Genomic DNA, 27,730 nt, shown 5'->3' on the forward strand with positions numbered 1-27,730 from the left:
TCTCCTCCGGAAGGGAGGGGGTGAGTTCTCACTACAGCCGGATTCCCGACGAGGTCAGTTCAATGTCTTTAGAAGCGTCCCACGCACAAATTGAGCTTTTCCTTCTGGGTTTCACCTCATCCCAGTTTATATCCGAGTTTTAAAAATGCTGTTATTCAGTTAAGTTTCCTGGAAAATCCGCTGCAAAAGGTTTCCTGCAAAATCTGCTGTTTTTGTAAGGGGGAGATCTGGGAGGAGTTATTGCAGCCCGCTCTGAAAAAGAGCATTTCCTTGCATGCATCCCCAGCTGGGATGGGGCTACAAAAGCAGAGGCAATGCTGCTGGGGTCGTGGCGGGGAGTGGAGGAACAGAAAACCAAGGCTGATGGCTAACAAGCAGTCTGATCCACAAACCAATTAAGCAGAAGTGTGTGTGTGTGTATTTCAATAGAGCTAGATCACAGAGGGTGCTTTAATTTCTAAAGCCTTGGGGGAAAGGGAGGCATGGTGTCCCACCTCCTCTAGGAGGTCATTGGCCACAAGGGGAACACGGTAGTTTCCCTCTGCTAACTGAGCAAAGAGACACCTTTTAAAGTGGTGATTATCTTATATTTAGCAGAAGGAGAGCAACTGGCCCTATCTAGCCCCAGCACAGCATCCCTCCAGTGGCTGTTGCTGGTATCTGCCTTGTGTTTCTTTTAGATTATGAGCCCTTTGGGGACAAGAGACCATTTTAATTATGTATTTTTCTTTGTAAACTGTGTTGTGAACTTTGGTTGAAGAGCGGTATATTAATAAATATTCGTAGTAGTGAGCTGTGTGTGAACCTAGACAAAATAAAATTTGCATTAGAAAGGGGAGGGGCTTGCATGTGAGAATGGCCCATTATAGTCCTGCTGAAATACGATCCTCCCCTTCTCTGGCAATTTTAAAAAAGGACTTGAAAGCCCTCTTTACCCAAGCCTTTTCAGCTTTTAAAATTTTAAAGTTTTAATTGTTTTTTATTTTTAGATTGCCTAAATTGTTTTAAGATCTTTGTGTATGTTTTTAACTTGTGTTATGTTATTCATAACTGCCCAGAGACTAAAGTTTGGGGCGGTGTACAAATTTGACAAACAAATAAATCAAAATAAGTAAATTATAAACAAACAGAATTTCCCTGCCCAATCATCCTACTCAATGCTTTTCAATGGAGTCTGTAAAACCAATTCTGTATGTGGAGGGGAGGGAGCAGGATTATACCCACTCAGCCCCTCACAATCTCCAAGTGTTGACCCCCAGGACTTCTGCACAGATCCTGAAGCTTGTTCATGCCAAGGCTCCAGACGGAAGGCCTGATTCAGGCACAGAGGTCAGAAGCAGGCACAGCCTTCTTCCTCCTTCCATGTATTTTCTCCCTGGAAGTCAGAACATCACTGTGATGAGCATGCACATGATGGGGAGGTTACCCCATGCTTTTGGCTGGTCTCATGGATTCTAACGGATCTTGGAAAAGAAGTGATTTCTAAAGGTATCTAGGACTCAAACTGAGATTGGTCTTGATAGCTACTGGCTGGCATCACAAACCATGCCTTGTTCACTGGATGCCCACTGCGGCATGGCTCAGACCCCACCACCACCTTTTTTCTTGTCCACCCCAGGAGAACCTGCTATTCCCTGGAAACAATGAAGGTTCTATTTCTGGGATTGGATGCCAATTCTTATGAAGCTGCTCTTCAAACCTTAGATGATCATTTCAACCCTACTTTGAATGTGATCGCTGAACGTTACAAGTTCTATTCTAGATCCCAACGCCTAGTGAATCTATCTATCAGTATGTCACAGCATTGCATGCCTTAAGTGTAACCTGTGAGTTTGCCAACTTTACTGATGAACTGATCAGAAATTAGATTGTTATGAAAACAAATTTTGTGAAAAACTGCTGCTGGAACAGAAACTTACCTTGGATAAAGTTATAGAGATGGCTAGAAGGGTGGAAAATACTCTTCACTCTGCCTGCTTCTCCACTTTGTCAAGTTAAACTTAATGGCCATGAAGTGCAGATGCTGGCTGATTCTGGTTCTCTGTACACTATTGTTTCCCATCTCTTTTACAAGAATGGCAAAACCATTGAGGAGCATGATGCTAAACTGACAGAAATCTTAAGAAAACTCAGACAACACTGATTTATTATCTCTGCAGAGAAATGTCAATTCTGTCATTGAAAAAGAAGCTTTGGCATGTTTCCTGGCAATGAGGTACTTCAGGACTTACCTTTGGGCAGAAAATTCACTTTACGGTCACACTATAAACCCTTATCTGCTTTATTTACTGCTCAGGGATCAAGTCGAGCAACCACAAGAATAGCCAAATGAATCACCAGACTTAGGACTTTGGTTTCCAAGGAGTTATTCAGACATGGCTTCATGCCGTGGGTTATCAGAAGGGTGAATCTGCTTTGCAGCAGATTTGGAGCTATTTAATTCGCAGCATTAAATGGACCATTCACATTTCCTCAGGATTTCCTCAGCTCCTCTCTGCATCTTTCTCTGTGTGCATTCTCAAAGCTTTCTCCAGGTTTTTTCCCCCACTGACCACCTTAAGTGGCGCAGCAGGGAAATACTTGACTAACAAGCAGAAGGTTGCTGGTTCAAATCCCCACTGCTACTATATCGGGCAGCAGTGATATAGGAAGGTGCTGAAAGGCATCCTCTCATACTGCGCAGGAGGAGGCAATGGTAAACCCCTCCTGATTTCTACCAAAGAAAACCACAGGGCTCTGAGGGCGCCAGGAGTCAAAATCGACTTGACGGCACACTTTACCTTTAATCGCATCCCAGAGGAGGCAACGTGAGATGCCTCCTTTCATTACCTTTTTTTAGTTTGACAGCCAGTCGGATTTCTGCAAAATTGACTAGCCAAAACAACAGAATGTTTAACCCGAACCTTCTGAATCTGACCCAAATGTTTTGCTAATTTTTATAATCAACTTGCCTTTGTGACTACCTTCATCATCTCATGTCCCCACCTCACCCCAGACCATTTAAGAGGCATGGAAGTTTAAAGTAGAAATCTTTGATTTATCTGTGTCATGAAGGAAAATGCTGCCTCAATCAGCTCAGACACAAAGGGCTCAGGTTACATTGGAATCTGTAGTCTCCATTGTTAAGCTTCCAACAACATCTGAATTTAGGTTTCTCTGGTGACCAGGTTTCAATAAGACGAAGACGAATGTACAAGCATAGGAAGACCCACATTTTGCATGTGCTTGTGTTTAATTCAGGAATTCCTCCCTCCTCCTCCCCTTCTGGACTCCCTCCACAGAATTTCACCAATCTGCCTCAACCCCTCCCCTGCCCCCTGCACTTGCAATTGCAAATCACTCAAAGACCAGACCAGACCGAAACTCTCCTTCCTGAAACTTGCTGTTTCGGAAACCCAACCAGCAAACATTTTTTTAAAAAGGAAAGAAAGTGCAAGTTTGAAAAAACCCACAAATTATTGGCAATGGCCCCTCCACACACCACAGATAAGGGTCGGGGTTTACCACAAGCCTCAGATTTCCCCTCCCCACAAACTGCTGAAAATAGGATATTTTTACGTCGGACATAATTCAGGCTAAGCTAGAATGTGCAGCCATAATGTGGGGGGAAACAGAGTCGTGTTTGAACTAGCCCTGATAGCCTTCAGGGTAAGTCCTGCTGATATGTGGACTCACACCCTCCATTCCGACGAAATTTGAACTAACAGCCATGCGTGTAAAAGCACCAGGTGGAATATCTTCCAGGTCTTTGGAATACGATTGCAGATTGCTTGTCTTGACTTCCACTTCCAGGCCAAGAGGAGATCACAGAAGAGGGAAATGAAGGCTCAGTAACTGTGCAATTAGCTTCATCCAACCAAGGAATGATCACATCTTCTGAGTGGAAAGTGGCCCTCGGTGCTGATCCAGCACATACTGAACTTAAACCTTACATAACGAATGGATGGCCATGCAGAAACAAGGTGTCTGGCTACACGTGAGGTCTTCTTCACCCAGCCTACCTGGGCCAGCAGGGGCCGGCCTCAGAGTAGAGATGGGGAGGGCTTAAACGTCACCCTGGATCTCCTCCGTCCCAAGCTGTTCACACCTCGTGCTGGCCTCTCTCCGGAGGACCCAGCACTTGCCATCTGCCAGCCACTCATCCTTAAATGCCCCCTTGCAGGCTGTGCACCTCCCATCCCCTACAGCAGGGATCCTCAGCATTGGGCCCCCAGATGTTAGTGGACTTCAACTCCCATAATCCCAAGCCCCAGTAGCCTTTGGTTGAAGTCCAATAACATCTGGGGGCCCAACGTTGAGGATCCCTGCCCTCCAGCCCTCTTTATTGGCCCATTATCTCCATGCAGCTGTGCTCCCCCTCCTCCCTGTTCCTCCCCCCTCCCGAGCCCACTCCCTGTGGGAGGCGTGCCTATGACATCACTCCCGCATGCCTCCCCTGGAGTTCCCCTCAGCCCCAGCTTGCCCGGCCTCATTCCCCTGTCGGGAGTGCCATTTGGCAGGGAGACTTGGTGGCTGGTGGGGCTCACTGGCATGCCATCTTCCCCCTCCACTGGCTCGACATCCTCTCCTGTAGCATCGGATGGCCGCCTGGCCTCGCCCTGGATGGTAAGGGTGGCCAGTGTGGCCGGACACAAGTACCTGGAAATCTTTAAGCATAAGAACATCAGAAGAGCCCTGCTGGATCAGGCCCAAGGAAGCCCATCTAGTCCAGCATCCTGTTTCTCACAGTGGCCCACCAGATGCTGCTGGAAGCCACAGGCACGTAGAGAGTGAGCTGTCCCTTCTCAATGAGCAGCTGCTGAGGACTGATAATTTGGTGGTGCCAACCTTCCTACAAGCAAAAGTGATCAAATTTGCTCACAAAGGCCACCTTGGCATGAGCTTGACTAAAAGGCAAATCAGAGAAAGTTTATGGTGGCCAGGTATGGATAAAATGCATGGAAAATGTAACCAGCTACTGTATGGCTTGTGCTGTTTGTGTGTCCAATCGCAGAAGATGTTTCCCACCCCCTTGACTCCAGTAGAGTACCCCAATGGTCCATGGGGAAAACTTGCTCTGGATATAATGGGGCCTTTGATAACCAACCCAGAAAACAAAGGTTTGTTATAGTGATGGTGGATTTCTATTCCAGATGGCCAGAAGTTTCACTTGCTGACCACATTACTACAAACAAGATGATCCAACCAACCTGCCCATAAGTGCAGACAATACACTGAGGTCAATGCACCAATGGTCTGAAATAGTATGAGGCAGCTTCCTATGTTCCTATGTAGATGTTCTGGTGGCGGCGGTGGCAAAGTGCCTCTCTATGGGAGTCCATCAAAGTCGGATGGGGCTGTGGAGATCAGACTGCCAAAGGCCCCTTGAAACTTGGAGCCAGCCCTGAAATTAGTACCGCATTAATCTTGTTCAGGGCACTACTGCAAAAAAGAGAGAAAAGAGAGAACCTAGTGAGAGGTTGAAATACCTTCCCTACAAGTTGGGTTTTTTAAAAAATTCATGACAAAATGGAGCTGCGTTCCTGAGTCTGACCACTGGTTCATTTAACCCAGTGCTGTCCACTCTGTCTGGCAGCAGCTTCCTAATTCTTCAAGCGGAGAGGAGGGGGCATTTCCCAGCATGTTTCCTGAGATTCTTTAAGTGGAGATATGAAAATTTGCGTCTGCATACAAAGCAGGGAAGAGAGCTAGTCTTGTGGTAGCAAGCATGACTTGTCCCCTTAAGCTAAGCAGGGTCCACCCTGGTTGCATACAAAAGGGAGACTAGAAGTGTGAGTACTGTAAGATATTCCCCTTAGGGGATGGAGCCGCTCTGGGAAGAGCATCTAGGCTCCAAGTTCCTTCCCTGGCAACATCTCCGAGATAGGGCTGAGAGAGATTCCTGCCTGCAACCTTGGAGAAGCCGCTGCCAGTCTGTGTAGACAATACTGAGCTAGTTAGACCAATGGTCTGACTCAGTATATTATTATTATTTATTTATTTATTTGTTTGTTTGTTTGTTTTTTACACAGTCAGACAGGTGTTATTGACTGGTTTGTTTTATCCAGACATCGAGTCCTTCCCAAGGACCTGGGATGCCAGAATTTTATTGTCAATTGTTATAGATACCATCGCAGAATATAGGCTGTTCCCAGTAAAGCTGCTTTTTGTAATTGGCTGATGGTGATTTCTGTGGCCCCGATGGTGTTGAGGTGCTCTTCAAGGTCTTTTGGAACTGCACCCAGGGCGCCAATGACCACTGGGATTATTTTGGTCTTTTTCTGCCACAGCCTTTCAATTTCAATTGGTAGATCTTTGTATTTGGTGATTTTTTTCTATTTCTTTTTCTTCTATTCTGCTATCCCCTGGTATTGCTATGTCGATTATTTTAACTTGTTTTTATTTCTTCTTGACTACAGTTATATCTGGTGTATTGTGTGGCAGATGTTTGTCTGTTTGTAGTTTGTTGTTGTTGTTATTATTATTATTATTTACATTTTATATCCCGCTCTTTCTCCAAAGAGCCCAGAGCAGTGTACTACATACTTAGGTTTCTCCTCACAACAACCTTGTGAAGTAGGTTAGGCTGAGAGAGACGTGACTGGCCCAGAGCCACCCAGCTAGTCTCATGGCTGAATGGGGATTTGAACTCGGGTCTCCCCGGTCCTGTTCCAGCACTCTAACCACTACACCACGCTGGCTCTGTTCCTATGTTTCTAAAGCAGGTGCTGCTATGGGCAAAACTCTGATATCATGAGCAGTGTGTAGAAAATGGAGGAAGAAGGAAAAAATATTGCCGCCTCCCCCCGTCATTTTATTAGAGTCCGGGGCACTAAGTGAAATTGAAGGACAGGAGGTTCAGGACAGACAAAGGGCGAAATATGCTTTGCATGTTAGGAGGGGAGAGCACTGACACACACCCCACTACAAGGAGCCTCAGCCAATTGTAAACTCTCTGCAGTTTGTATCCTTATCACACACAACAAAACTATACATTGTAAAATAGTAAATGTTACCTTTTCATGCTCCATCCAATGGAACTCGCTGCAACAGGATGTTGCAGTGACCCATACTAGTTGGCTTTTTAAAAAGTGTGTTGCTATAAGCCACCTTGGGTGCCCCTGTATTGGGGTGGAAAGGTGGGGTGTACACGTGTATTTCCCCCCAAGAATTAGACAAATTCATGGATAGAGCTATACATGACAATTAGCCATGGTGGGCAAGTGGAACCTCCACTTGCAGGAGCAGCATAACATCATATGCAGGGGACTGGCAACAAGGAACAGGGGACAGCCAGCCTCTTCATGCCCCACTTGTGAGTGTCCTAGAGATATCCTGAGGTCTGATTCTGCAGGACTTCCTTATGTTCTTGTCTAAAAGCCCAAGTTCAGCCGAAGTGGATGCAGTGCAGTTTTAGATGCGCAGCTGCATTGCCGTGCTTGCCCAAGCCCTGTCAAAACTGGATGCTGGATGCGTCTTTTGCTCAACCCATCGGGAGCCACTAGCTGTTCTCCTGAAGTTGTGTGCCTGGAGCTGAACCAGGCCTTCTGTGTGTCAGCAACGGGTTCACATGGCAGCATACCCTGAAGGAGCCCCTGCTCTGTGGACTCAGAAACTGCTTGCCATAGTTGTCCTTTAGATGATTTCGTGGCACAGGGCCATCTGTGGGCCAGCTGCCAGAACTGGCCACACACCCTCTTGGTAACACACATTTCTTTTAATTCTCATCGCTTTTTCTGAAATGAACTGTTCATTCCCAGAGATATCTCTGTAGGTCTGAAAAATTCCAACTACCAAAGAAGAAAAGCAAGAGCAAAAGCATAAGATATGAAGAAGGATTGTCCTAATGTCTGTGCGTGTATCGATCTGAGGTGGTGGTGGTTGTTGGCTGACATGATCCTCAGCTCTCTGGCATCAGAAGGTCTGCAAGAAGCCTTCAGCGTCCCTACACCGAAGGCTTCCTTCTGCATTGGTGGCCCGGGAAGGTGGTGGTGGGGAGGAGGAGTAAGTGGTTTTTGCATCTCTTCCTCCCCTCCAAAAGCATTTTACAATGGTCTAGATCTGTTCCTGAGGGTCGTGCAGTCCTCTGTAGTCCTCCTTCCATTGCTGGAAGGCTGTGGATCATTTTAGCCACCTTCATTCATTCATTTATTCATTCATAATATCTCCCTGGCCTTCATGTGCATCTCTTTCTACTAGTCCCCTCCTAAAACCCCTCTGCCTTTCTTTGGCTACCAGTACTGTTATTTCTACAATTTCCAAGTCAGCTTAAAAGAATAACAACAATGCAAACGTTAAGGATTAAAGCGTTTCAAAATAGCAGCATTCAAAGAGTGTACGGAGGGAGTGTGGGAATTGAGCGAGCATTGCACCCACTGTCCCGCTCTGAACTCCACAAGCTCCTCTGAAGCTTAGGCTTTGTTCAGACCTGTTTGGATGAACACGTGGCAGTCGGAGAGGGGACAGTGAGTGCGGTCCCAATTCCCCGCTCTCCAGATAGGAACAACATAGGAACCTAGGAAGCTGCCATATACTGAGTCAGACCATTGGTCTATTTAACTCAGTACTGCCTTCACAGACTGGCAGCGGCTCTCTCATGTTCACTGAGTGCCTGAAAAGGGCTAATGAGAGCACACCTGCCAGAATAGAGACATTTTTCATAATCTAGAGAGTGCTGGCGCCTGAACTTCAGAGGAGAGCTGGTCTTGTGGTAGCAAGCATGACTTGTCCCTTTAGCTAAGCAGGGCCTGCCCTGGTTGCAACTCACTCAGAGTGCCGAGTTTGTCTCCCCACATCTAATTGCATCTCCTTCTAGCCCTTTCCCACACTTTATGTTCATTCAACGACACTTGTCCAATCTGTGTGCAGTAGCCATAGATGCAGATCTGTACACTGGTACAGTCCTTCCCATGTTATGTTAAACACAGGTGCATCAGGACTCTTCCTACCTGCATCCTGCATTTCAGGAGGCCTGTACAGCTTCAGTTTTAAAATAAGAGCTGGTCCAAACATTCACACAAAAACACGTCTGTGTGTACAGACACTGGAGCAAATGGCATTAAACTGGTTTGAACTCAGTCACCCGACGTCAGCTGGGTTGTGGCTTAGTAATAGTAATGTTATTACGTGAGTAATAATAAGGAAGGGGCGGGGGGGAGAGAGAGCTGCATGTCCACAGTGAGGAAAGAAAGGGAGAAAAAGAGAAGTTGCAAAGCAGAAGGCATAGGCATGGGGGTGGAGTTATCAAACCTTTGCATATAAGAGCAGACAAGCCTGGGACCTTGCCACAGGGAGGCAAGCCTGAAAGCTGAGAGGGATTCTCTGATCCTAACACACCAGCCCTTGAAGGAAAACCCAGGCACCATGGGCAGGCAGAGAGACGTGCTCACCGCAGTTGGGCAGAGGCTGAGGATCAGGAATAAACTCCTCCGGCAAGCTCTGGCTGAATGTCTGGGGACGCTGATCCTAGTGGTAAGTGTCTCTTGCGGGGAAAGTGACTGTGAAGGAAAGATTCTTGAACTTGGCATAATCAGGTGCCCAGACACATCTTTGCTGAAAAAGAGAACAATGTTTGAATGCTTGGTTTGGGGACCATTTTTTATTTTGATCCGCAATGATGTGAAAAGTGGCAGAGCTGAACAAGAAGCCTTTGCCTTGCTCTTGTGCATTTCCCAGTCATTTAAAAGGGGCTGGCATAGCAGGAATTCCCCTCCAGTTATGTCCCCTTGGGAGCTTGTGCTCAGAAGCTAAGGAGAATCAAACTTATTTGGTGTAGGAATAGGCAGACTTTTGAGTTATACACAGAATTGTAGCAAATGGTCATGAAGTTTTGGTGTAACCCACAATCTTGCAAATTCCCACATCAACCACATTTGCTCCCTCAAAGGGAAATCCCCTTACAAGTTTGTGGTTCTTGACACATCTCCTGTAATCTCTTCTCCATCCAAGAATTCACTTCTATAGTGCTCCCTTAAGATTTATAGCATTAAAGAATGTGAGAGTTGGGTGGGGGATCATGGATGTCTTCTAATTCAGCCGCCTACTCAGTGCAACATATAGTGATATCACTTTAATTTTCACAATTAATTCACCTTAATTTTCGCACGGTGTCCTTATCATAAATTTCATTCTACAGATAGAGAACAGAGCCCAAGGTTCACTTTGGACATTGTACTTTTAGTTGTATATCTAGGATATTTTAAGTGCAGAACTAAAAATGAGACATGTCAATGCAACAAACACATTTTTGCCAAAATACAGGTACATTAATCAGGGAGACAGGATTGGCTACAACTGCCCTTTGAGTGTGCACTTGGTGGCAAACCTGGGTTTTTGCCCTGCATAATGTGCGGAACGGCCCCAAGAGGAGAGCTGGTCTTGTGGTAGCAAGCACGACTTGTCCCCATAGCTAAGCAGGGTCTGCCCTGGTTGCATCTGAATGGGAGACTTGATGTGTGAGCACTGCAAGATATTCCCCTCAGGGGATGGAGCTGCTCTGGGAAGAGCTGAAGGTTTCAAGTTCCCTCCCTGGCTTCTCCAAGATAGGGCTGAGAGAGATTCCTGCCTGCAACCTTGGAGATGCCGCTGCCAGTCTGTGAAGACAATACTGAGCTAGATAGACCAATGGTCTGACTCAGTATATGGCAGTTTCCTATGTTCCTATGTAAATTGTCCACAACCCTTCCGAGTTCACCTGGGACTTGAACTCAGCTCTTCTTTTTTGTTCTCTTTAAAAATGTAGGAGACTTCCATATTGAAACACAGGGTGTTGTCTCCCTTTTCTGTTCTCAAGTTGTTAAAAGGGAGATGAGAAAATTTGGTGGCAGGCACTCTGAAGTTTACTAATAAATCCTGGTGGAGAATGGACTTTTGCATCTGAACTTGTCAAGGTCCTTCTTAAAAGAATGTATTCCAACAGTGTTGTTGGCCTTTGTGATCTCCAGATGGTGGAAATAGTAGTGGACATCCGACACAGGTTGTCGGAAAGCGCCCAGGATGCATGGCTCATGTGGTCTGTGTCACTGGCTTTCCTGCACTGAGTGTGGTGGTGTCCTCAGGTGGGCAGCAAAGGCACCTACTATTCATAGAAGACATCTATTTATACAGCCCCAGTTGAGTGCTGTGACACTCAGCCTGGAAGGCGAGAACTGTCTGCGTGAACCCTTGCTTGTGGCCAAAAATCTGTGGCCAAGAAGTTTGTCTTTGGAATAAGTGAGAGGTGATATAAGCGGTGCAGACTCTGCCTTGATACTGGCTCATCAGATGATTGCACTTCAATAAGCTCTCCAATCTTCCTCAGATCTGAACATCTACTGAACATCTGAATCTGCCTTAGACCCTGCATATTACTTTAAAGAGGAATGTGGACTTTTCCTACAGCTTAAGACCAGGCCCTTACCATTTTAGGGAGCCCAAAGAAGTGTTTACGGTCTAGTTAGGCACTGGGGTGCTATATTTATATTCTTGGGGAGGACAATAGGAAAAAGGAAGGGATAACTGGAGACGAAGGAAATTCTTCATTGAAAAGAATATTTTTAAGGAAGTGCTTGAAGGTGATGGATCACTGTGTATATGGTCAGCCTAGGGCAGGCCTGCTCAACTTAGGCCCCCCAGCTGTTTTTGGACTACAACTCCCATAATCCCCAGCCACAGTGGCCAATAGCCAGGGATTATGGGAGTTGTAGGCCAACATCTGCAGGAGGGCTGAAGTTGAGCAGGCCTGGCCTAGGGCATGGTCTCCCAACCCTGGCTCCCAGATGTTGCTAGACTACAACTTCCATCGTCCCCAGCCGCAATGGCCTTTGTGGCTGGGAATTATGGGAGTTGTAGTCCAGTAAATTCTGGAAACCCAGGGTTGGGAACCCCTGTCCTACTGGTCAGGCAGGTAAGGGAGGGTGGGTGGAACTGTCTGTCAAGAGAGCAAGAGGTGGATGAAAAAACAGAGAATTTTCAGGCTCCCTACAGGAAGGGTTGTCTCGGAATTTGCTTCAGAGCAATTATGATACTCTATGAAAATTCATGCCATCTTAATTAATCGATTGACTCTTCAGTTGGGTGACTGAGCATCCACCCCCTCTGTTGAGCTCCAGTATGGTTTGAGAAGTTTTCAGGACATGTAGCAAGCGATGCCAGGTTTAATGAATGAAGCCTCTTACATCTTGGAATCCTTCAGCTTCAAAGCTGCGTCTTGACAAGATCAAAAGCTGTGGCCCCAATCCACCCCCTGCCACTGTTTCTTGAAAAGAGAAAACCATTGGGAGTTCCAATCCCATGGGAATTCTTGGATCATGTGGTGAACAGCAGCCACCTGACTGTTTTTAATTAGTAAGGTTGCAAGAGTTCTGAGCTACAGGCATGTCAGCTTAAGCAATTACCCTTTGTGCTGGCACGCACTCAACCATCTCAAGAGCAGGCAGTAGCTGAGAGCAGGGTTCTCACCTGGCAGCTCTGGGACCTTCTTGATACACACCCATCCTGCTTGGCAGGGTGGGGTTGCTGAGCACACAGTAGCAGCTCCCATAAAGCTGGATCCAGATGCTGAACCAAGAGAAAAGTGTTGACTTCAGCAAAGCTAGAAGTAAAGAAAATGGGCAGCATTCCCAGAAGTCCATCTTTTGTGGTAAACATGCCTTATATGGAGTCAGGCGGTTGGTCCATCAAGTGCAGTGCCACCTTGGCTGTCGGCCTGGCAGGGACACCTCAGGGTCTCATGTCGGGCTTTCCTGCATCTCTGATTGAATTAATTTTTGCAGTTCACAAGCATTGCTGCAAGCACAGGCGCTGTCGTGGTGTGCCAGTGTAGGGCGCACACGACTGTCCCTGGTGAACTTGCGTGGACTGTGCAGAGCCTCCATCTGGCCCCGTTTGGGGCGGCTGTTCTAGAATGGAAAAACCAGCGGAAAAATGCTGCCTCCTGAGTTGCTGCCCTGGTGCAGCCTTGTGGCCGTTTCCTTGCACAGGTGCAATACAATACTCTTCAGAAGAGGGAGGAGAGCTGGTCTTGTGGTAGCAAGCATGCGCTCTCCCATTTGCTAACAGGGTTGGCCCTTGTTTTGCATTTGAATAGGAGACTGCATGTGTGAGCACTGTAAGATCTTCCCTTAAGGGATGGGGCCATAGCTCAGTGGAAGAGCAGCTGCCTGCTTGCACGCAGAGGGCTCCAAGTCCCCTCCCTGGCAGCATCTCCAAGATAAGGCTGAGAGAGACTCCTGCCTGCAACCCTGGAGAAGCCGCTGCCTGCCTGTGTACACAATACTGAGCTAGATAGACCAACGGTCTGACTCAGTATATGGCAGCTTCCCACGTTCTTATGTGAACAATCGCCTGGTTCCCACAATCGTTCAAATTTAGGCTTAACATTGGTTACTGAAATCAGCTTGATTGTGCCAGCGCATGCCACACCAGGAATATAAGAGTAATCGCAGGCCACAAATCACCCTTGGTTCACACAATCATGCTGATGTCAGTAACCCACATTGAATCTGGGTTTGAATGACGATGTGAACCAGGCCAACAGCTGCGATGCGGCTTTTGTGCCGAGGCCCCACAGACGTCCCTCCTGTCCCTCTTTGGCTTTGCCCAGCAGGCGGTAGCATTGTTGAGCTCTTGCCTCTCCCGGTGTCATTGCCAGATGCTTCTCTTTGTTCTTCTTTAGTCAGTAGTGGGGAAAGTCTCTTCTGGAAGTCATTGAGTTTTTAAAAGCTCCTTTCCTCTCTTGGCTGTAACATCCAGACTCTCCTTTGTGGTAGCATCTGGGAGGAAGAGATGGGTGGGGGAAGCTCAAAGGGAGCTGAAGTGAGGCGTCTGGGGTGCTCTGCGCTGCGTTTCCCTTTCCTGTAGATCTGCTTGTCATTAAGGCCGCCTGGCACTGCCTTCCTGACGGAAGAAATGAGAGGATTCCTCCTAGTCCTGCTCGTACTCTTAAGAAAACCAATGGAGCTATTTGAGATGTCAGGGTCAGCTCTGGGTAATCCTTTAGGACAGTGACTTGAATGAGGGATCAAATCCGAGACAAGGGCACATAGATTTGCAGACAATAGTAGGTCCCCCCTCATATTTATTCCCTGCCAGTAAGATACACTATCTTAAAGGATGGGAGCTCAGAATAAATGCAGATTGCAGTGTCTGAGATGTCCACAGCTCCTGTTTCTGAAAGCTCTGCCTTCAGTTGATTGAAAGGAACTGTCCCTTAATTGCTGAGGTGTCATGGAATGTTTATGAACATTCCAGCTCCTCCGAAGTTTAAAAGCTATCAGGCGCTGTGGACTGTTGATAGAAAGGATTTCAGCAGAGAAGGGGATAGATAGCACTACTGAAGGGATGGCCAGCTGCTACAGTATCTCTCTGTTTTTAAAATTGTTGTGGGTCTGCCACACACTTCCATCCACTCTGTTCCTGTTCCCCTGCCTTTGGCAGCGGGTGGGATGAATGAGTGGGAAGAGGAGAAGAAATGGCAACAGCAGACGCCACCAGATAAGGGACAACGTGGTGGGTGGGGAAATTGGCATGTAGCTGCATGCTGCATGCCCCATACTCTGCAGGGCGGAGTATACTCTGCAGGGAGGAGATATGAGTGAATGTAGAGCCAGCGTGGTATAATGGTTAGAGTGCTGGACCCCCGAGTTCAAATCCCCATTCAGCCATGATCCTTGCTGGGTGACTCTGGGCCAGTCACTTCTCTCTCAGCCTCACCGACTTCAGAGGGTTGTTGTGAGGAGAAATCTTAAGTATGTAGTACAATGCTCTGGGCTCCTTGGAGGAAGAGCGGGATACAAAATGTAAATTAATAATAATTTTAAAAAGTAAGAGGTGGCGTCTCGCCATTCTGGCTCAGATGGCATGACCCTTAGGATGGGCCTGTTTTTTCCTATTTTATTTTGCTTTCTTTCTTTCTTTCTTTCTTTCTTTCTTTCTTTCTTTCTTTCTTTCTTGTCCTTTTCTTCCTCCCCCTGCACTGATCCTTCTCTTTTTTTCTCTTCAGTCTTTATCATCAGAGGCTCAAAAAGAATATCATGAAAAGTATTTCTTCCAACCAATCCCCTTCCAATTGTTTTTTTTTAAACCACCCCACAATCATTTTCAAATTTGTGGGGTCTTAAACACACACACACACACACACACACACACACACACACACACACACACACACACACTTGCCTATTTCTACTGGACACTACATAGTTTTTACGGGCAAAATTATGCCCATAACCGGGGCTGGCCACAAAATACCTCTCGGTTTCAGGATCGCAGCCTTTTTACACTCTGTTTAAAATGAAAGGTCCCTCAGTTTGTGTGAGTGCATTCATGGCTAAGAGCCACAGCTGCTTTTAAATGTCAGCCTTTGTGTATCCTTTGCCGTCAGGTCTGGCTGTTTCTGATAGATCACTTGGCTGACTGATCTTGGTGTGCAGGATTAACTGATATTTGCTGTTGTTTAGACATTAGGAGTGGAACAAAGACGAGTTGTGAACAGAGCTCTCTTGATCATTCTCCAAACAAGGCAGATCTGTTGAAAGACTGCAGTACACACAGACACTCACAGGCGCACACCCCCCCCCCTTGCTGCGACTATAACGGAATTGCAAGCCCTTGGAATTCCATGATGGTAGCCATGAATGCAACACAATGGCAACACCCCACATCATTATGTCTCTTGGGCAGAGGCAACCCTACTATTAGGCCAGATAAGGTCGGCTGCCTCAGGTCGTGAATGATGCCGGCCATTCAGGGTGGCACATGGGGAGACAAATAATTCTGACCCAGCGGCACAATCTGTTTGGAAATTCTCTTGCTCAAGCCCCATTGGAATGAGCAGAAGCTGTGCAAGAGCATGGTAGTGTTCTACTCTTGTGCAGGAGAACTTTCTGTTGGATTGTGCTGCATCTTAATCTGTTCTCTACCTGAGGCACCAAAATATAGCTTTGCTTTGGAATGAAAATTTAATTTTCCCCTATGCACACACTTAGTAGTGTTGATACTAAGACATTTTCTGATGTGTCGGTTACTCTGGCAGAGTTGCAACATCCTGAACTACTATTTTTGTTTTTATAATCATTTCTTATTTGTAATGTGCATCAGTGTGCACAAGCAGAACAAAGGAAGACACAGGAGAGCCCCAACAAGGGAACGAAGACCAGGGGTCTTCTGGGGCTCAGGAAATGCCTCCACACCTGGGCAGCTTCAGCACTCTATCTTAAAAGAGGGCCTCTCTCAGGGCAATTCATTGCAGCCTCCACCACGGCCTTGTGCAAGCATTCTCCTCAGTGCTGGTTTGGTGGCTTTAGACTGGACAAAAACGTCACGAATGCACATTTGTTGTGGTGGTGGTTCCCAATAATCCTCCCAGCCCATTTGGCAGCTTGGTATCAGCCGCCGTGGCTGTGATTAAGCTCAGTTGACAAAGGGCTGCTGGCCTTTTGCCTCCTCAGCTCCACTTCCCTTTCAGGAAACTTGTTACTCGGGATGATAACATTCTTGTCGGGTTAGTCTGACATAAAAAGGCTCTTTCCCGCCCTCCCCTAGCCCGCCCCAGTATTGGTTTAGATATCATATTTGTTCAAAGTCGAAGGACAAAGAACCATTCAGAACTTTTTGTCCTCTACTCCAAGGTGTGAAATAAACCTTGTGGGTTGAAAGAACTTATGTGCAAAGCAAACAGGGCTAAATTGCGTAAGGCCTGACCTGTGGGAACCGAAGACCTTTTCTGCAAGCCTCCTTATAAATCCATCCACAATGCTGTGCATAGTAGCTACACTAAAAGTCACCCCTGCTAACTGAGCAAAGAGGCACCTTTTTAAAGTGGCGGTTCTCTTTATTGAGCAGGGGGAGAGCAACTGGTCCTATCCAACCCCACCTCAGCATTCCTCCAGTAGCTGCTGCTGGTATCTACCTTATGGTTCTTTTTAGAATGTGAGCCCTTTGAGGACAGGGTGCCATCTTATTTAGTTATTTATTTCCATGTAAACTGCCCCTTATATAACTGCGGTATATAAATATTTGTAGTAGTAGTAGTAGTAGTAGTAGTAGTAGTAGTAGTAAAACAAATACAATCGACATCTACTTCAAGGTAGTCCAGATGTGAGCCAAGGAAGGTAGGCTTCTACAACCTGCATGATGTACACCAATTCAGATCCATGGCAGTGTGTTCCATTTTGAATGGAAGAGAAGGTATTTAAGAGAACGCCATCTTCTTCATAGATTCTGCTGCCCAATTAAGATCATCTGGGGAGATCTGGTTGTGGCTGCTACCAGCTCAGGCGGCGGTGACTCAAACCCGGGCCTTTTCTCGGGTTGCCCCGGGCCTTACATCTGAAAACATACCTGTTTAATCAGACTTTCAATTTATAGTTTTAAGTTTTAGAGTTTTTAATCTATGTTTTAAATTGTTTTAATTGTGTCAGTGTTCTAATTATTGCTGTCTTTTAAATTGTAAACCACCTGGAGATTTGTATGTGGGGCGGTATATCAATGTGCCATATAAATAAACAAATCAAAAGACAAACCAGCTAGGATTATGTTCAGCATGAGATACCCGAGAGGGAAGGCCTACTGAATTGTACAGTCCATTCACAGTAGTGGCTCATTCTAACGGGCTGTGGGGGGCATCAAACAAGATGCAGCTGCTTCTGGTTCCTGGCAGCTCCATTTGCGCCTCTCCCCCCCCCCCCATCTCATCCTCTTATTAGTGAGAGTTGTGCTGCCTGTAGGCTTGCCATTTGTGTAGGCTTGGCATTGATGAGAGCTGTGCTGCTCAGCCGGCACAGCTCTACCTGATGAATGGCCAGCCTGCAGGCAGAGCATCTCTTGTTAATGCTGGGGCAGGGCGGGAAGGGGGAGAGAAGCACAGCAGATGCTGCCGGGAACCAGAGGCACTTGCAACTTGTTTGGCAACCCCTGGCTTGTTAGGCTGAACCACTAGGCTTCATATCTTAAGATTTTGCTGGTGTAAAATAATACAGTCGTAGCATTTGAGAGTTGGAAGGGGTCTTGGCGGCCTTCCAGTCCAGCCCCCTGCCCAGTGCAGGAAAGATATCAGTGCAGAGTGACTATAGCTGTGATTTATGCCTAGCTGTCTGATTGGACCCTGTTGGTAGCAGATTTGCATAATAGGTTGTGTGATTATCCGGCAAACAGAGAAGGCATTTCAGAAGGCAGGGTGCCTCTGAGTACCAGTTGCAGGGGAGTAATAGTAGGGGAGAGGGCATGCCCCTTTCAGCTCCTGCTGTAGGCTTCCAGTGGCATGTGGTGGGCCACTGGGTGAAACAGGATGCTGGACTGGATGGGCCTGCTTGGGCCTGATCCAGCAGGGCTGTTCTTATCTTCTTATTCCATCCCTTGGCCAAGGAAGTGTCCTTGTCTGTCAGGAGATGTAGTCCTGATAGTTTCAGTAGGGCTAATCCATGCGGCCATTTTGATGTGGTGGTGATCTGCCCAAGCAACCATGAGCTGCCATTTTTCATTGCAATGATGGGGCCTTTGAAGACCTCCCCAGCCTTTGTCCAATGTTCCCTGTCACAGGGATTCCCAGACGTTGTTGAGTATAACTCCCATAATCCCCAGCCAAAGACCATTGCAGCTGGGGATTATGGGATTTGTAGTCAACAACATATGGGAATCCCTGTCACAGGGAACACTGTTTGTGACCCACAGGGCTTCATAGACCTCCTATTTTTTCTGCCTTCCTGAGACTGGATGAAGGGGAATGACCTGGGGAACCTTGCATTTAGCTTGGGGGATCATAAGCATCTCTCAGTGTGGTTGACCCAGGTGGTCAGTAAACAGCTGTAATCAAACCTTGAGGAACAGAAAGGAAATTCTTTGATAGCTTTCATAAAATGAAGGTACTCTTGCCCTCTCCCAGAGGAATCTACCAAGCTGAATTTGACCAAGGTTTTCTTTTCTCCTTGCAGATGTTTGGTTGTGGCTCAGTGGCTCAGATCGTGCTCAGCAAAGGGAGTCATGGACAATTTCTGACAGTCAACTTGGCCTTTGGCTTTGCTGTGACCCTTGGAATTCTGATTGCTGGACAGATCTCAGGTATGTCTGGGAGCTTCATCCTATCAGAAGGACCTGCTCTGCAATAAAGAGCTCTTTCCATATGGGGATTTATACCCATTCAAATTTCACTCTCTGTGATGACTGCACCTGTGTTCCCAAAGAAGGAGACCTCCAAGTCTGCAATCCTGCACACAAATACTTGGGAGTAAACCCACTGAACTTGCCAGTGAACATGTGTTTATTTAATTTTATTAAAAATATATCCCTCAGTTATTGTACATTGGGCTGCGTTGTCATGATGGCAGTTGTCACTAACTGGGTATATAGAGGGAAACAGTTCTGGGGAGCCCTAGCAGAAAAGTGAACCCCAGGAGAACAGCCATGTTGAGAGCAATTGCTGAATTAAGAGGCTGGACTGTGTTTAAGGGGACAGTCTCTATCTAGTGAGTTAGTTATGCCTGAATACAACATATAGTACACACCACGGCTATCAAAATCAGAATAAAGTATGCAGAATAGGGGGAATCAAGGTCACTCTCTTTGTTTGCACAATTTAGACAGGTTGCAGGCTACAGCTTCTGCATAATCTTGTCACAAACCTGTCCTGTCTCCTGGAGCCAGCCTTTGTCTCTAGACTTTCATGCCATGTGACGTAACTCTGATTTCCCAGGGATCTGGCCCTTGCCCTTGCGGATGTTTAGGCACTGTGTGGTTTAGGCAATGGCCCCAGAGCCATGCAGTCTGTTCCTTTTTGTGTGCTGCTGGAGCCAGAAAATGTCCTAACCCTGAGATATTTCACAGGTGCCCATTTGAACCCTGCTGTCACCTTCGCCATGTGCTTTATGGCCCGGGAGCCTTGGATCAAGTTGCCGGTCTACGCTCTAGCACAAACCCTCGGAGCATTCCTAGGAGCAGGCATCGTGTTTGGCTTGTACTTTGGTACGTTGACTTCCCTGAGCCTCAGGGACATTTTCGGGTGGTGTAGGCAGCTGCGGAAGGAAGGAGAGGTCATTTGCCCCCCATCTGGCCCCTTGGTCTGGAATATAGCCCTGTTGCTCTGGTGCTTCATTAAGTCAGGATGTCAACCAGTAAATTCACTGTGTTTTATGATCTACCTGTGGTAATGACTGTGACCGTTACTAGAGACAGCACTAAAGATATCATAACCACAATCATACCGTATTTACCCGAATACAAGATGACTCTGAATTTAAGACAAGCCCCTTAAAAAATAGAGGTTAAATGCAGGTGATACCATCATTTACCCAAAAGGAAGAAGACTCTGAATTTGAGATAACTCTCTGATTTCTAAAATGAAAAGGAAAAAAAAAACCTGGGGAAAACCTAGTCTTGGATTCAGGTAAATACAGAATATGACTGGTTGTTGCATAATCATCTTTATGTTACAGGAGTGTCCAAGCTGAGGCTCTCCATTTGTTCTTGGACTACAACTCCCATCATCCCCAGCCTCAGTAAATTGTTCAACAGCTCAAGAGCTTCACATTGGCCACCCCTGTTATATTAGATGAGGTTGTCCCAGTCCCGTATTTATTATTTATTATTATTTATTTATTCGATTTCTATACCACCCTTCCAAAAATGGCTCAGGGCGGTTTACACAGAGAAAAAATAAATACATACATACAAAAATACAACCTGAACCACCAAAACCTGTAGGGTTCTTGGCTTGGCTCAGGGTGTGCCCTGGCCAGCTGAATGGGGTCACAGTTTAGGGAGAGAGTAGAAGGATGTGATTCTTCCCTTATATCCCGCCAATTAATTCCCCCCCCCCCCCCAGAATACTGAGTACGAGTCAAATCCCCATTGCCATCCATAAACCGGTGGCCAAATCGGTTGTGTCTCTTGGTGGACACAGAGAAGCAACGTGACCACTCTCTGCAAAATCCCTAGAGAGATATAGTCTGTGTTCTAAACACAAGTGCTTCCTTCTCCTTCATAAACTGGGGAATACTCACGAAGCAAGCCTTGGCTTCTTGTCCTGACATGAATTCGCCCCTGGACTCGAACACAGAGATAGTTTGCATAATCAATCCTTGCGTCCCTTGAGGCTCCTTTTGTCTTTAGAGGGGAGAGGAAAGGAATGGAATTTCTATCTTGGTTGTGGGGTTTCTGTTGTGCATTCCACTGATATTGTGGGATCTATTGAAGGAAAGGAGGGAGGGCCCCAGTTCAGGGGCAACAGGAGAGGAAACCTCAAAGTTACCCTAGGAATGTCTTTTCTTACCAACACATTTGAATGGATACTTTATTCAGGGACACAGATAAAGACTTCTGTCTGGTCCCAAAGTATATCAGTTCTGCAAATCATACAAAATCCATGTTTTCAGTGGGCCTTAAAAATGATGTCCCCTAGCCACTGATCTTTCCCCACTCAAGTGCAGCTTTCCTGTGGGACGTATGGGGTGGAAATGGGGGCAGTAAAAGTCGAATCAAACCCTTGGTTTCCTTCCTTCTCTAGACGCCATTTGGGCATTTGGTGGGAACCAGCTCTTTGTCACCGGTCCAAACGGCACAGCAGGCATCTTTGCTACCTACCCGTCAGAGCACTTGAACTCCGTGAATGGATTCTTTGACCAGGTAAGAGGTGGAGGGATGGTGTGAGGAATTTCCAAGCAGTACTTTAGTTTACGGTCAGGCCAAAACAGACCCACAAACTCCTGACATTCTATTTAACCTTGGAAGCAGTTGTGGGGCACCCCAGATTGAATCAGGCTGTGATGCTGGGGAGGGTGTGCACTGATCTTCCCCGCATACCATTTCACAGATCTTAATCGCCCCTCAAAGCGGCAGAAAGTTCTGCTGCAGAAAACATACTGTTGTTATCTGTGCATGCCAGGCTGATGGGAGTTTAGTCCAACAAAATTTGGGAACCCAAAACTGAGAATCCCTGGTGTATGCTGGTAGTGTTAAAACACATAATGACAAGATGCCAAATAATTTGAAACTTAAATGATGGAATTTTTGCCAAATGGAAGGGAGGCATCCCAGCTGGCAAGGGCAAAGTTTGGGAAGGAGGCAACGTTCCTTGCAACAAGGGTTTCCAGATGTTGTGGACTACAATTCCCACAATCCCCAGCAAAAGGCCCCTGCTGCTGAGGATGCTGGGAGTTGTAGTCAACAACGTCTGGGAATCCCTGTTACAGGGAATACTAGAAGGAGTCCATCTGCTTGTCCTGTAGCTGGCTTGTGCTCTTGGAAACCAAATTATGGGCCTTGGTCTGATCTGCAGCAAGGCTATTCCTAGGTTCTTACATCCTTTGAGGAGAGTCTCTCTTCCATGTAGAAGGTTCCAAGTTCCCTCCCTGGCAGCATCTCCAATATAGGGCTGAGAGAGACTCCTGCCTGTAACCTTGGAGAAGTTGCTGCCAGCCTGTGTAGACAATACTGAGCTAGCTGGACCAAGGGTCTGACTCAGTAGAAGGCAGCTTCCTATGTCTCTAATTGAGTGGCAAGAGACAGACAAAAGGAAAACCTTCTTTGTACAACACATTGTTTGTGGAAAATTTCCTGCTGTGGGATATGGTGATGGTCACTAGTGGCTCTAAAAGCATAAGACACTTTAATGGAGGAAGGTGCCTCTCTCACTGGCAATTAACCATGATGGCTATTGGCTACATGGAACCTCCATATTCAGGGGCAGTATGCCACTGAATGCCAGTTGCTAGGGAGCAACACCAGGTGAGCACTGTTGCTTTTATACACTGCTGGTGGGCTTCCCAGAGGCATCTGGGTTGAGAATTTCTGTTGAAACGTGGTTTATAAATATTCCTAGTAGTAGTATTATTAGGACTTGGTTGGCTGCAGTAGGAAGTAGGATGCTGAACTTTATGGACCTTTATTCCGATACAGCAAGGTTTTCCTTATTTTAGTTTTTGTCAGCTGATAAGCTAAAACATTTTGTGCTTAATTACTGAAAGAAATAAACAGACTTTTAAAAAAAGTCAACCCATTTCTAACCTCTTCTGCTCTTCTTTCTCCTAGTTTATTGGCACAGCAGCTCTGCTGGTCTGCCTCTTGGCCATCGTGGACCCCCACAACAACCCAGTCCCCAAAGGCCTGGAGGCTTTCACTGTTGGCTTCGTCATCTTGGTGATTGGGACTTCCATGGGCTTCAACTCCGGATATGCCGTCAACCCAGCCCGAGACTTCGGGCCTCGTCTCTTCACAGCGATTGCTGGTTGGGGCACGGAAGTCTTCACGTAAGTGCCTCATTGCACCTTCCAAGTACATAAGGAACCCCTTTCTACAGAGTCAGAGCCTTTGTCCATCTAGATCAGGGAAGGTGTGCACAGCCAAGCTTTCAGACAGGGGTCTTTCCCCACCCTAACTAGAGATGGCAGGGGTTGAGCCTGGGAGCTTCTGCATGCAAAGAGGACGCTGTACCACTGAGTGCTACGGCCTCTTCCCATAAGAAGACGGAACAAAGGAAGTTGCCTTACACTGAGTCAGACCCTCGGTCCATCTAGCTCAGTATTGTCTTCACAGACTGGCAGCAGCTCTCCAAGGTTTCAGGCAGGGACTTTCCCAGCCCTACCTAGTGATGCTGCCAGGGATTGACCCTGGGACCTCCTGCAGGCAAAGCAGATGTTCTACCACTGAGCTCCCTCCCTGGCTTCTCCAAGATAGGGCTGAGAAAGATTCCTGGCTGCAACCTTGGAGAAGCTGCCGCCAGTCTGTGAAGACAATACTGAGCTAGATGGACCAGCGGTCTGACTCAGTATACAGGAGTTTCCTATGTTCCTATGTAAACAAATCTGAGATTAAAACCTATTCAGTGGTTTCCCCCTGGGACATGTTGACAGCAACTGGTGGTGTCGGTGGTCTGAACCAAGCCACAGGAAATCCCAGCTCACCTTGACGTGGCTTCCCAGAAGCTATAGGAACCTGTAGAGGTATTCAGGGAAAGGAAGAGTCACCCCAGAGCCTTGCAGATTCATGTCAAGGCTGAGTTCTGGTCAGTGCTTGGATGGTATCTCAGGATGATTCATACAAACAAGTCCTCGATTGACCTCATGAGAGACGCTTTCGAGAGCAATGCCGTTCACACAGGTGGAGGGAGAGATCTCTGGGCTTGCTCCATGTAGAATAGTTACGCAGGATCAGTGTCCCGCACAACTTCTGATAGTTGTTTCTGATTTGGAAGTGGAGACACCCTTGACTCTTGCACTCTAGAACAGGGTGGGCAACCCTAGCTCTCCAGCTGTTGTCGAACTACAACTCCCATCATCCGCCAGCCACAGTGTGACTGGGGATGATAGGAGTTGTAGTTCAACAACAGCTGGTGGGCCCGGGTTGCCCATACCCTGCTCTAGAAGGCTCACTTTGAAAGCACAAAAGGATACAGGTGGCCACTTACAGCCTGCCCATCATATTCCTGAACGAGATGCAGCAGGCAGCCCCCTTGGAGAGCAGGTACTTCTGCAGAGAGGTGGCAGAATTACTCACCTGTGGTGGAGACGGGTGGTTAGGAGTGTTGAGAGGCCTGTGGATGCCTGACTCACCCCTTCCTCTGCTTGTGCTTGCGTCTTCCAGGACTGGCAGGCAGTGGTGGTGGATCCCGATCATTGCGCCTTTCCTCGGGGCCATTGCTGGCGTGATCGTCTACCAGCTGATGATTGGATGCCACGATGAGCCACGGCATGAAGTTAACGAGGAGGAGACCGTCAAGCTGTCCAATGTGAAGCAGAGGGACAATGTTTGAGGCTGCCAGGGAATCCCACTGCCCTGGGTGCACCTGTGGACATGTTTTTGGTGGTTGTTTTTTTTAAAAAAAGGACTGAGATTGATAACCAAAGAAAAAGAGAAGCACAACAGGAATTTCTTCTGCTCTTTTGTTAGTCCTCTTTGTTACGTTGCATACCCTTGATGTATTTGCTTTAGGAAGTTGCCTACAAACCTGGATACCCCCTATACTGTTGCAGTCACACAGCATCAGGGGGCAGTGTTGTAAAGTGGTTAGAGCACAAGACTGGCTGGAATCCTGAATCCTCAGCCTTTTCTTTTGCCAAATACTAATGGACTTGTTCCTTTAACCTCTATACGGCCTTCCCTCCCTTTGGCAGGACGTGGGTTCAAATGACGTAGATTCACCTTTGAGCCAGTGTGGCACAAAGGTTAGAGCATTGGACTTAAAACCAGGGAGACCCAAGTTCAAGTCCCCGTTCCGCCATGCAAGTCACTGAGTGACTCTGGGCCCATCACTTCTCTCTCAGACTAACCTACCTCACAGGGTTGTTGTGAGGATAAACATAACCATGTACTCTGTTTTGGGCTCCTTGGAGGAAGGATTAAAACAAAACAAAACAACAGGTTCTGGGGCCATTGGGTGGGTTAGGGTCAGCAAGGTTGTGTTCTTCAGTTGCTTCTCTCTAGGACTGGGTTCAGCTCTGTAAATTTTGAGTGGAAGTGAGGCATTGCAGCCAAATTTGGTCAGTCTTTTCCTTGGAAGATACAACGAAGGAAAAACTTCAGTGCTGGAAGATGCAGTAGTGATTTTGACATAGGGTGGGCATGGAAATCTTTTCCAGGAAGTGCCATGCAGGAGGAAAATGCTATGGATAACATTGATCTGAGTGGCTTCTTCCACTGGCTTCAAGATCCCTGTTCATTACGGAGGCTTTTCAAAGCATCAGGCTTTGTAAATATAAAGCAATATATGTGTGTAATGCCGTGCTGCAGTCTGTCAGATATGTGTCATTTAGTTTTTGATAAACTGGGGGCATGTATGTACATTCAATTCTTGCTTTGGGCTGTTTGTCTTTTTTAAAACAAGCACTTATAAATATAACGCCAGGTTGCAGCATCTAGGAGCTAGGCTGCATTCATGCAAACTTGGCCACCATCCTACACAGAATTAAGCACACTTGAAATAGGAAACTGCCATATACTGAGTCAGACCATTGGTCTATCTAGCTCATTATTGTCTTCACAGACTGGCAGCAGCTTCTCTAAGGTTGCAGGCAGGAATCTCTCTCAGCCCTATCTTGGAGAAGCCAGAGAGGGAACTTGAAACCTTCTGCTCTTCCTAGAGCGGCTTCATCCCCTGAGGGGAATATCTTGCAGTGCTCACATGTCAAGTCTCCCATTCAGATGAAACCAGGGCAGACCCTGCTTAGCTATGGGGACAAGTCATGCTTGCTACCAGCTCTCCTCTCAGCTGCTTCAAATAATTGGGCTTCAAAACATTTCATTGTTTTGGGTTGTGGCCCAAGGACTTTCCTTCCAAGCAGCAGTCAGGGAACCCTGTTCGTGGAATGCTGCAAATATGGTGGGGTAACCACATGGGCAGCACACACACATACTGTACAATAGACAGGTATCCTCTGGAGGATTCAGCATTCCAGGGAACTTTGATACCATGGGGACAGTCTAGTCACTCAAGCAGAGGAGATGCTTTCTTTATAAAGATGTCTTTCGGGACCTCTTTTGGGATGCTCAGATTTGCTATTATTACAGAGTTGGACACTCACATATTGCATGACAAAGATGGCTAAGATCCTCCTGAGGATGATCTAAGATATTATATGACGTTCCTCAGATTGGAATGCACTGCCAGGAAAAGACATGGATGGTGAGAAGAGAACCGAGTGTTGAAGGTCGGCTGTTGGGAACTCCTATAGGGGCCTCCCTGATGTTTTGGAAGAGACTATTTGGGTCTGTTGCTCTTCCAAAGCACAGCCACCTTATGCTAATGCAACATCTTATGGCCATGTAAACACAGGAAGCTGCCTTATTCTGAGTGAGGACACCCCTGGCAGGGCACGCAAGAAGGGAATTGCATTGCCAGCTGGCACAAGTTGGCTTCTTTTTGCTTTATTGGGCACCTCAGGTATTTTCCCCAAATGGGTCATTTTAAATCAGTGGGTCATTTTAAAAGTGCCTCCATATCATTATACTCAGAATTGCAGTTGGAGAAGTTTTTCCCCTGCAGGAAAAGGTGCTGAAAATCTTTGTGCTTGTATTATTCAGATTTGATGCAACAATTCAATTGGTCAAGTAGTTCCTGCACTATGTGTAATGGCTATACTGTTTGTAATGTATTTCAGATTTTTTAAAATAATAATTAAAAAAACCCTACCATTGTAAATGGCTGTCTCCAGGTTATTTTCTTTATTAACCAGTTAGAACTTAAGAACAGCCCTGTGGAATCAGGCCCATCTAGGCCCATCTAGTCCAGCTTCCTGTTTTGCACAGTGGCCCACCAGATGCTGCTGGATGCCTACAGGCAGGAGTTGAGGGCATGCCCTCCCTCCTGCTGTTACTCCCCTGCAATTGCTACTCAGAGGCATCCTGCCTTTGAGGCTGGAGGTGGCCTATAGCCCTCCGACTAGTAGCTGATGATAGACCTCTCCTCCATGAAGTGATCCAAACCCCTCTTCAAGCCATCCAGGTTGTTGACTGTCACCACATCTTGTGGCAGAGAATTCCACAAGTTGATTATACGTTGTGTGAAAAAGTACTTCCATTTGTTGTTCTTAAATTTCCTTGCAATCAATTTCATGGGATGACCCCTGGGTCTAGTGTTATGGGAGAGGGAAAAGAATTTCTTTCTATCCAATTTCTCCACACCATGCGTGATTTTACAGACCTTTATCATGTCTCCCCGCAGTTGTCTTTTTTTCTGAACTAAAAAGACCTAGCCTTACCTCCTAAGAAAGGTGCTCTAGGCCCCTGATCATCTTGGTTGCCCTCTTCTGTACCTTTTCCAATTCGACAGTGTACTTTTTAGATGTGG

General features: G+C 46.7%; 1 protein-coding gene across 1 annotated transcript; it reads left to right on the forward strand.

Annotated features, from left to right (window-relative positions):
- The first annotated feature begins 9,280 nt into the window (after nucleotides 1–9,280).
- Nucleotides 9,281–27,082, forward strand: AQP3 (aquaporin 3 (Gill blood group)). Its single transcript, XM_053296251.1, has 6 exons — nucleotides 9,281–9,450; nucleotides 18,888–19,014; nucleotides 19,777–19,914; nucleotides 21,455–21,573; nucleotides 22,978–23,195; nucleotides 24,529–27,082. The coding sequence occupies exons 1-6, from the start codon at nucleotides 9,343–9,345 to the stop codon at nucleotides 24,695–24,697; spliced, it is 879 nt and encodes a 292-aa protein (XP_053152226.1). The 5' UTR covers nucleotides 9,281–9,342; the 3' UTR covers nucleotides 24,698–27,082.
- The last annotated feature ends 648 nt before the right edge of the window (nucleotides 27,083–27,730 follow it).

The sequence above is a fragment of the Hemicordylus capensis genome, chromosome 2 (genome assembly GCF_027244095.1).
Source record: "Hemicordylus capensis ecotype Gifberg chromosome 2, rHemCap1.1.pri, whole genome shotgun sequence".
Lineage (NCBI taxonomy): Eukaryota > Metazoa > Chordata > Lepidosauria > Squamata > Cordylidae > Hemicordylus > Hemicordylus capensis.